Source organism: Cupressus sempervirens, chromosome 3, assembly GCF_028749045.1.
Source record: "Cupressus sempervirens isolate cs-2001-9-10 chromosome 3, ASM2874904v1, whole genome shotgun sequence".
NCBI lineage: Eukaryota > Viridiplantae > Streptophyta > Pinopsida > Cupressales > Cupressaceae > Cupressus > Cupressus sempervirens.
This window is the reverse complement of record NC_143120.1, coordinates 816,277,380-816,288,680: the sequence shown is the minus strand read 5'-3', so window position 1 is coordinate 816,288,680 and position 11,301 is coordinate 816,277,380. Positions and strand designations below refer to the sequence as shown.

General features: G+C 34.8%; 1 protein-coding gene across 1 annotated transcript; it reads right to left on the bottom strand.

Moving 5' to 3' along the window:
• Window positions 1-6,281: 6,281 nt before the first annotated feature.
• On the bottom strand, window positions 6,282-9,166 carry LOC149569287 (uncharacterized). Its single transcript, XM_089816876.1, has 3 exons — window positions 9,074-9,166; window positions 8,377-8,931; window positions 6,282-6,824 (listed from the first exon to the last, which is right to left on the bottom strand). The coding sequence occupies exons 1-3, from the start codon at window positions 9,164-9,166 to the stop codon at window positions 6,282-6,284; spliced, it is 1,191 nt and encodes a 396-aa protein (XP_089673002.1).
• Window positions 9,167-11,301: the final 2,135 nt, after the last annotated feature.

The window sequence follows — 11,301 nt, the reverse complement described above, 5'->3', positions numbered from 1 at the left end:
CACACAAAACTTGAGAGATGACTGAAGCTATAATTAGTCACCACAAATAGCACTTACAATATACAGTAATCTGTAAAATAGAAAGTTAGCCAAAACTTATTGACATCACTGGCTAACATTCCACCAGAATTGAGGCCCCTAACCATCTCTGCCTTGCCTATTGGAACCCAAGGAAAAGGCTAACGGAAAATCCATGTTGACACTTATTATAAATATAAAGTACAAAGTGTTGGAGTTGAGGAAAGCCAACTCCGAAGATGCCAAGATCACCTACATGCGAAACCTGTCAAAGAGAAGCTATAGAAGGGGAGAAGCATGGAGCACGGGCAAAAACCCTAAACAGACATGAGAGCCATCATAATGCAAACACAAGAAGAAATGTATTTACAATAATGTGATGTGATGATTTACAATGAGAGAGAACCCAAATATAAAGAGCTCATGGAAGCTTGTAGAACAAGATGGAAGGTGGTAGAAGATAAGTGTGACAACTAGAAGGGAACAAACTCCCGTGTTGTCACCAACTAACCACAACACGCATTAAATATAAAATATTAAATAAATGCATGACCTAAGTAAGCTTAAGCAATAGAATAAATAATTAATAATTAATTATTTACTCTAACACCCCCCCTTAAGTGCAACTTAGGGAAATGCCTTAAGCTCACAAAACTAAGATGAAATGCATAATGGGTCCTGGCAACGAGGCCATTTTAGGTACCCAAGTACAATGCAAGAAAATGCAACCTCTGTAAGCAGGGAAAGAGAGAAAACCACATGGGAAAAACCCTCCCCTAAAAAGAGGTAAGAACCCAGTGAAGAGCTGAAGAAGTCTCCAACTAGGGAAATTGTCCCCTAAAACAGGAACAAGAAGTGATCATGAAGAAGCAGCATCACTGAAGCATGAAGAAGTCGCAAATCTGCCAAACTGCTGATCTAAAGAAACCTCCATGGAAGAAAAAGGACTACATTTTTGAAAAGATGAGAAAACCAGCTTTCCAAAAATATAAAGTTTTCCAAAAACAAACATGGGACGCAAAAGATATGCATGCCGGAGTCAAAAATAGGACTTTGGACTTCAACAAAAAAAACAGGCAATAAAATAGCATCAAAACCTAAAAATACCTACACCAAAATCTCTGTCTCGGAACCAGCTTTCCAGCGCTTCTTTCGGATCGAAAAAATACCTCCGTATGCAAGAGTTATGGCAAAAAAACCACAAGTAGGTCCAAAAGAGAACTTGAAGGAGACTGCAAGGCAGGTTGATGACATCGTGCTGACGTCATGCTAACGTCAGCAGACCTGAGATTTAAATTGACGGCCCGTCATCCATCGCAGCAAAAAAAGAGTGCCATGTGGCATAGCCACGTGGCAGCTGACGTGGCAGACGTGGCAGGGGTGACATGGCGGGTCCACGTGGCAAGGTGCCACGTGGCGCCCATGCCACGTATCACCCCCGCAGTGGCTACAGATTGCTGACGGGCTGCAGAGTTGTCTGAGCGACGCTGGCGGGCGGAGGTGGCCGCAGGGCGGCGAAACCGGGAGGAGACCGGGCCGGGGCGGAGCGCGGGCTGAGAACTGGAGAGGCGCCACCGGCAGAGGGCGGCGGCCGGGAGGCGGTCGGGCCGCGGTGGAGCGCGGGCGGCGTTGCCTGCTGCGGCCGCTGCGGGCTACGAGCAGGTGGTGCGGCGGTGGCCCCGTGGTGGCGCGGCGGTGGTGCGCCCGGAAAACATGTTTTTAAAATTTTTTTTACGCTCTGCGTCCGTACGATCCGTATGGCAGCGACCTTGGAAGCCTCAAAAAATTGCCAAAATTGCCCTGTCTCCAAAAACAAAAAGCTTTATATGAATCCTGACTGCAAACGGCCTTCCGAATCCAATGGTGATGTCCGTTTTGTCCCAAAGTGCTCCAAAAAATCGCTGATCCCCTGATTTGAAGAAAAAATGCACAAACAAAATAGGGTTTGTGACTTCAAATCACGGCTTCAAAATTTCTTCAACAAAGCTGCAGCAGGAAGGCTCTGATACCATGTTGGAGTTGAGGAAAGCCAACTCCGAAGACGCCAAGATCACCTACATGCAAAACCTGTCAAAGAGAAGCTATAGAAGGGGAGAAGCATGGAGCACGGGCAAAAACCCTAAACGGACATGAGAGCCATCATAATGCAAACACAAGAAGAAATGTATTTACAATAATGTGATGTGATGATTTACAATGACAGAGAGCCCAAATATAAAGAGCTCATGGAAGCTTTTAGAACAAGCTGGAAGGTGGTAGAAGATAAGTGTGACAACTAGAAGGGAACAAACTCCCGTGTTGTCACCAACTAACCACAACACGCATTAAATATAAAATATTAAATAAATGCATGACCTAAGTAAGCTTAAGCAATAGAATAAATAATTAATAATTAATTATTTACTCTAACACAAAGATGTTGTCTGAAATCATTTCAAGTAGTGGCATTCATCTCCATTAATCCATCTAAATGCACAGTTGACATTGGAACGCCACTTGTAACTGATTGACACTAGCCATTAAAGTCATCAAGCTACATTAGAAAAGAAACCTTTAAAAGAACATTAAACATTCAAATAAGATATGTGGTTGTCCCACTTCATGTACATTGATCCCACGCCATAATTAGCCCCCAACTCCTCTTTTTGCAAGCCAACATTTTCAATACCCTTATTGTAGCCCATGTTTAACAAAAAATATTATCCAAACTGAAAAAAAATATTGTCTTAGCTCTTTTTCATCAAACTTTTTACAACAGTAGATATTAAAAATTAAAGAATCTTGAAAATTAAAGGAAAACTTACCTCACTACCACTGGCTTTCTACTTCCCACCATTGGAATGTTGTTCTCCTCTTCTTGTTTTTCATCGTTCCTCAAAGCTCACTGCTCATTACTAGCAATCAAAAACAATGCAATTTGTTAATGCTGTTATTTTTCTCTTGTTTATAAAGACAAGGTTACAACTTTATTAGGTTTGAGTATTTGATAGAAATGCAACGATTTTGTGGGTCATCTCAATCCTCTTAATTTTTTGTTTTTTATTTAAACATAATTTCTACTTGGGTACAACAAGCCGTACCTTGATGGTAGACAACAGTTTTGGGGGCACTTCCAAGTAGGCAGCAAAGTTAGGGGACGGCCTGGGGACACTCCTAGTGCATCTCCACATTCCTTTAATGTTTCAACTTTCAAGTACAAGAACAGACCCTAAAGATGCATCCTCATGTATCAATGAAAATAATTTATATTTTTACAATTAAAGCCATCCTAATTGCAAAGAAAGTGCGAGTGAAAGAAAACAAAAAATGTACACCATGAATACTGAAATAAGGATTTTCCTCATTAATTTTGTAATTGTTGATTATAGTGCACATTGCATAATGAATGCATCACTATATAATGTGACTTCAAAGTTTGAACCCTAAAAATCAATTGCACATTACAAACTATATTTGTCAAGCTATAAAGTCACATAAAGCAAGAGTGACACTACCTGCTATGAAGTATGATGAACTGTGAAGCTGCAATTCCTAATGTCTTTTATGGGTTATATGCTAGATCATAAGTATTTAATACAAACAGGGTAGGATGTGATCCAATGCAATATAAACCAGATTGGTCACAATCACTTAGTTCATTAAAACGCTAATATAGACCACTATTTACTGCCAAATAATAAAATACAAGGGTCTTTCTCCACCCGATCCAATGTAAAGATAATATAAAGGGAGTTAATGGCATTTAGTCTTCATGCTATGGTCCAATATTCTAAATTGGTATATAGGAGAAATAGCAAGGCACTATGTTTCTCGTGAAGACCAAAAGCACCACCCTATCTATTTCCTAAACCATTGCTTACAACTCAAATCTGGTTTCTATGGTGCCCAGAGCATTCTATTATTGCTATCAATAAACCTTTCCCAAGAGCTATCTAGGGTGACTGACATAACTCACAAATTCTTACTTCCAGTACAACAGAGTCAGTTTCAAGGGAGCCATAGGAACAATGGCCATATGTCATCCCAGATAGAGAAATAAATCTGCTCTCAAGCATGAAATCTAACAAAGCAAAGAATAAATAGATGTACCCTTAATATCACCATAACATGAGACAAAGTTTACAAAAAGCATGAAACAGTCTCATTAAAGGAATCATATAATTCCTGATATTCAAGCTCCAACATACTGCTCACAATTAATTTTAATTTGGTTGATCTTCATCAAACACCTAAGCCATCCTAAAGATATCAAAATCACTTAACCTAAAAACCACCCTTTTTCTTAAGGGAAAAAATCAGATAATGACAACAAATAAAATCAGAAACTAACATAAATATTTAGAAAAATTTCAATCAAAACAGCAGTCAATGTGTTTTGAAAATATCACAATTTTAAATTTTTTCATGAAAATATCAGTCTGGCATGAGATCTGATATTTTTTGAAATATAACAACATTTTCTTGTATGACCAAGACTGCGTGAAAATCCTATTTTCAAGATCAAACCTTGGAAAAAAGCATCCTTATCAATCCTTCAACCAAAATCGACCATAAAATATGGTATAGCTCTTAGGCATTATTAGAGTGCCAATATGACAAACATCTCCACTTTTTGTAGCAAGATTTGAGAGCTCATTCATATGAGTTTTGTGGTGAATGTCAACAGCCAAAAGAAATATATATTATGAAATACACACTGGCCTATCAGAGAAAATATCAGTATCCTTACACTATGAGAAATAGATAACTTGCAACATGATACACAAGTTAGGATTGACTTTGATTATTTTGACCTAAAGTTGATTGTATGTCAAGTGAGCTGTTGAGAGTCTATTAACAACTTCCCGTGTTTGGATGTGTGGAATTGCTCCACACATTGATCACTAAGAGAGAAGAAGGAATATTTTTCCTTTCTATAGTTAAAATTAAATGCTATACAATGTGAAGTTCAATGAACTTAGTATAATACCTTTTTCTATTCTTTTTTTGAAAGCATCATTTGGCATCAAGATGAAATAGTAACTCTCAAAGAACATATGTGCAAACAGGATAAATGTGGTGACAGACAGACAATTTTTTAGAATAAACTAGCTAAATTATTTCCAATGGAAATCTGCTAATCATTAATGACATCTTTATTTCATCTTTGCCTCAAAATGCTATTCTGTTTACAAAGTTGAATGAAGATAAAGTTTTGTCCAGATTGATGCACAAATCCAGCATTTGTTACCATAAGGGAAAGCTAGGTGTATGAAATGTTAGTTAATAAAAAATGGTTTTCCAAATCAGAGTTGGAGATTTTAAAACAAGGTTTAAAAACAATACATTACACTCCAAGGTTTTTGAATGGAAAACAATCAACCATAAGGGTTTATTTATGCAACTTAAAGTAATGATTGTCATTGAAATGCTGCGGCTATGAAACTAGCAATTACTAATGACAAAGCTACAAATGTAAATGTAAATGAAAAGGTGCTTGACTGGACACAGCATGTAAAAGTTGCTGGAATTGCGAAAAAAGGTCATTATTGACTTTCTTGGCTGGTCAGTTATTGCATGGACTGAAATTTGTTTGCAACAAGGGCTCCCCACAGGATACTGACATAAAAGGAGAAAAGTGGACAGTGGTTATTTTAGATTGTTCTTGACTGGAAGGCTGAAGATATAGATTACAATGCAACAAACAAGCCACTTACCAAAAAAACTTTATGTAGGCAACATCTCAATTCTGTGGATAAAAAGAAACTAGTGTCTAATTCAAGGATGAAGGTTGAATAGCTCAATTGATTATTGCAATATTATATGTGCAGTAATAAGCATGTTTTTGTTTGAATATATTGTCAAAATGACAACATAATGACTAACAATTGCATAAGTTTGTCTTGACTGATATACTATTTACGGAATTTAAAAAGTGCTTGTACTCAATTTTTGACTAATGATGTAAATCTCACAATCTTTGAAAGAAATTAAAAGTATTCAAACTTTCAATGTGTGTGCAAGAAAAGTTCATTCCAACTAGAAAATGAGAGTGAAATATATGAAAAATTCAAGAGTAACCATGACATGATCACAAAAATCTGAACTGCAATATGTTGCCAAAGATCTTTACATTGATAAGACTCTTGGACATTATACATGGAAGGCTATTCACTTTTTTCTTCATGAAAAGCATCTTTAGTCAAATTCCAGAGATTGTCAGTAACAAATCTTGCAAGAACATTTTGTACAATATATGTAATTGAGAACTGTACAATTTTACATCAAACACCACATGCAAGTTGTTCCAGCACAAATGTGTGCTCTTCGCAAGAAATGTGCAATTCAAAACGGAGATTGGTCAGTAAAATTTCTCTTTCCCAGCTTAATGAACCTTGGGCATGAAAAGCCTCTAACACAGAGCAATATGCAAATAATTCCAACTTATGTGTGGATACATTGTGCTCGTCTACCAGGCGAATTCCATTTTTCTTTTGCTTCTTCCTAAGTTTAGGCAGTTTTCTGGTGTTATAGTGAGTATTCTTTCTATTGTTTGGCACTTTATCTCTTTCATCTTGAATTGCAAGAGCAAAAGCAGTGTGTCTCCCAGTAGTTGAAACAAAATAATCTTTATAGTCCGTATTCATGTGAGAAGCATCAACAAAAATCCCCTTGGCATGAAGTGTCCCTTTGTCTACATGTTGTGTTGATTCTGAATGCCTAAATCTCTTTATTTTGTCACATTTGTCAAGACGAAAGCCCTCATCTACCTCATAGATACTTTCTACAATTACATTCCCTTGTTTTGATGTCTTCCGTTTTCTTGCCTACAAAAATAATTTTAAGCACGTGTTAGATACACTGGTGTAAAGGACTCGACATCTTAATAAACAAGTCAAGTTTTTAATAATATTCTCAACATAAGGTTGTATCCCAAAATTCAAGTAGATCCAAATAATACAATGCACGATGCAACTCTCTGACAATCAGACAAGAACCACCCCTAATAGAGCTAACAAAGTAAGATTGATATAAAAGTGTTCATATGAAGATCCAAAATTCTCAGAATCGCTAAAAAAGCCTATAAGTAAAGGAAGATGAGATCTCAAATGAATGTAAAGGTTTGAAAAGCTAACATGTGCAGCAAGACATAACTAAATGAAATGGATATCTTCCATTACAAAAGAGAGATTAAAAGTTTGTTCCAACTGTTATATTAGATACCTACCTTCTTAAGATCTGACATTGCCATGAAAACCCTTCTAATTATCAATAGGAATCAATTATATTACTAAATCTCAATGCTAATATTCTAATTATTCTAAACCAATTGTTTCAATTTTATACACTAAAAACTCAAAAACTTGTAGCAAAGATACATTGATAATTCTAATTCCTCGGGGCCCAATAGCTTCCTGATATGTCATACAAGGCACAAGTAGTAAAAAAGGGCATACATTTCTCCAGGCATAAAGATATTAGACAATTCAATGAATGTAACTACAAACAAAAGGCAATCAAGAATATGTTATTTTCCAGAAACTACAAGATCAAAATGTTTGATGCCAATAGAATATTAAACAAATGATATTAAGTCAAAACAAAGGCCTGTAAACTTTGCCCAAATTCTTAAGTTATTAGAGATATATCTGTACATTTGAGGATTGTATTCATTAGGAACTACACTTAAGCTGGATATTTATTGTATTGTATGGGTAAGAAAGATACCCTTTCTCACTAGATAATAAAACCCATGTTCAATGATCTGCTTAAAATTTGGTAGATTATCTTGAGATTAATGTAATCGTCGAGGATAGTGGTGTCTCTATATGATAGCAAGAATGCACTATATTTTGTTAAACTCGTGTATTGGAAGAGTAGGACGTGATATATTACTTCATAATTCATTGTGAACAATGATACGTTAGAGTACGTAGTACATAGCATGGGATATAAATATGACATCTTTACATGTTATTTATTAATATCATTATGCACAAGATCATTGCACTTGATAGTGACATGTGAGATACGACTTGGTTGCCTTTACCATAGATAAAAGTGGCATGCTCAATTACCTACTAGTGATAGGTTATGTATAGAAGATATTTCATTCTTTAAATCATGCCTTAATTATGTTGAATTAGGTCACTATGTTTAGTTGTCATATATGTGAAACCCTAATGCTTAGTAGAGACTTCAATTTACCATCTACGCAGTACTTATACATGATTAAGTAGGATAGAATAAAAGCTGGGTGCTTCTATTATATGCTCAAGAGGCAAAATATTGAACCATTCTTCAAATATTTTCATTAACAACACGACAGAAGTTAAACGGTTAAAAACAATTGCCAAACAGGTAAAGGAAAATATTTACCGAAAGAGATAATGACCATTTCCCATCCTTCCATTCCTGCCTGGTCCGAATATCGGAGTAGGGGTATCTCATGCAATTGTCATAGCAAGGGAAGTACACACTATAATATCTGTGAGGAAGAACCTCTGAGATAATACATTCCCACCAACAATCCTTGTCAAGAACCTCAACTTGATCACCACCTGCCCAACTAATAATGTTCATCTTAGGAGGGCGCGACCTTAATTGGTTGCATTGTAACTCCAACATCAGAGGATGCCCCTCATCTGTCTCAAATTTATCATACTGGACACGATAAATATTCCCCTCCTGAGACACTATAGCACCCTCAAACCAAGCCCCTACAAAACCAGGTTCCTTGCTGCATGTTTCGACTTCCATACCATTTCTGAACTTCATCTTTATACCTCCAAAAACACTTGCAAGATGCTGCTTCTTCTCAAAATAAATTAATAAATTCAGACCCAATTCAAGATCAGCTAACAAGGCAAATGAACTAAAACAACCATTGAAGTAAAACAATGTGAAAACTCTGTAATATAGCGACCACAAATCCTGTTCACATTACGTGCTGCTGAAGCCTCTTAAAATTCAGGAAAGTTTCTTAAAGTCGGACAACAATGCGCGCATGCACGCTCTGTTTCGGATGTTTCTAATTCCATGAACGCTCTGTTCCGGATGTTTCTAATTCTCTCACACTGTCCAAACTATTAATAGCATGCAACTGCATTGCATTGCCTAAGCCTCTACGCATTCCCACATGCACTGCATTGCCTAAGCCTCTACGCATAACACATTATTATTTTAATTTTTTTAATTTTTAAAGTTCAGAAGGTTGCATCTTAATGCCGGTGACTATACAGCCACGAAAATGCATTTCCTATACATTGCCTTTTCTAACTTTTTAAAAAATTAACCAAGTCCTCTCCTTCTTATGGAAGTGCATTTTAGTATGGCCATATTTCTAACATTTGTGGGCCCACAAACTTATGTCCGTTGCTTATTATAGTAGTAGATTGGAAAGTAACATATTTCTAACTATTTTTCAAAGTTTTATATATGTGGATTGGATGTTGTCTATGGTTTTGGTTTTGTTTTTCATATTATATATTCTTTATTGTCATTTTTAAATTTAATTTTTTTCGATTTACTATTTTAGAATATAATTGTGATGCAATAAGTAGTATATTAAAAAATTCCATTCTATTTTTTAACATTTTATATTTTAATTGTGATGTCAATGCTCACTTCATTTTAATTTTACAGTAATCTCTAATTTGTCTCAATTAGTTTAATTTTTATTATTTTAGATACATGTTTATATTTTTAAATATTATTAATATGTATATAAAAGATTTGAATTATATTTAGTTTATATCTAAGATATATTGTAGGGTGTGATTTGGAGCTATTTGATGCTCTTAAGGGGGGTGCACTTGGACTTGCATCATCAGTCTCTAACATTTTGTGGCGTTAGAAGGTGATATTGAATGGTAGTGTCTAGTTTTGTCACCACTTGTTACAAATTTTAATATAGACGTTCATACTTGTTAAAGTTAATACACATGTTTAAGATATATTTGTAATGTCATTTCATGAACCCAAGTGTTCTTATCTTTGAAATGTATTGTATCTATAGTTCTAAATTAAGTTTAAGCTATTTTAGATGTATGGGTTTCCTAAATTTTATTATCAAACAAAAATATTAGACACTTCTCTCTTCTTCAAACAATTATAAAACAAAAAATAAATGTACATATTACATCTATCATGCTACAATACTCTTTAAAATATCTATAGTCCATTTCCAATTAGTGGCCAAATCAAAGCCTCCCTCTTATGTGCTTCAAATTGATAGATCAAAATCATAGATAGTTTAGCCTTCATTATGGAAAAAATATCATTACCTTTCATAATATGATTTTTGATTGCTCCTTTTTTATGATATATAATGGTGATATTTTTAAAATATATTTTTAATGTCATTTCATGAACTCGACTATTCATATCTTTGAGATATCTTACATCTATAGTTCTAAGATTAAATTTAAGTTATTTTAGCTTTGTGGGATTCCTAAATTTTATTAACAAAAAAAAATAGTGAACACTTCTCTCTTCTATATAAACATAAAAAAACATTATAAAAAAGCTACATATTACATCTATCATGTTACGATGCTCTTTAAAATATCTATGGTCCATTTCCCTTTAGTGGTCAAATCAAACCCTCCCTCTTATGTGCTTCCAATTGGTAGATCAAAATCATAGATATTGTATCCTTCATTATGAAAAAAAAATCACTATCTTTCATAATATGATTCATGATTATTCTTCTTTTATGACATATGATGGTGATTTTTCTTTAACAACATCCCTCTATTTTATTAATGCATCTACGGATGATGGTATTGATGAAAAAAAGTGTTGCATGGTATTGTCATTGATGTCAACTTGATAGGTCTTGTCATTAATGCCAATTTGAGATCATTAATATATTTGGAGAGGTTGGTAGATATTGTGGGGTGAGTGATATAGAAGTTCATTAGATGTATACATGGAAGAATATTAATCTAGATGATTGATATGTATATGGTGAAACCTTGTTGCATATACATTAGGCTTTAGTTACGCGATGTAGCTACATTTTGTTGACCTCGTGCTCAAAGACATAGTTGGTTAATTATTGAGATTAGATTGATACTTAAATTTGATTGAAGAAATCTATATAAGGCTTTAATAGCGTATTTCTCTATGATTGAGTTATTATTTTGGTCTCCTTGTCATATTGCATGTTCTAGGTGTGTGATTATATTTTTAAAATTAACATTTTATAAGGTGTCCCTTCCCTAATTTTTAAGTTATACAAATTTGTGTAGCAATAGTTATATGTATGTTCTTTTATAATGTGTCTCAATTGACTCACTA

What these genes read in the sequence shown, in the direction of transcription:
- LOC149569287 (XM_089816876.1), bottom strand. Translation starts at nt 9,166, where the DNA reads ATGCGTAGAGGCTTAGGCAATGCAGTGCATGTGGGAATGCGTAGAGGC. An exon ending in CTATTAATAGTTTGGACAGT is followed by an intron (nt 8,932 to 9,073) that starts GTGAGAGAATTA and finishes TAATGTGAACAG; the next exon opens with GATTTGTGGTCGCTATATTA. An exon ending in AATGGTCATTATCTCTTTCG is followed by an intron (nt 6,825 to 8,376) that starts GTAAATATTTTC and finishes TTATTTTTGTAG; the next exon opens with GCAAGAAAACGGAAGACATC.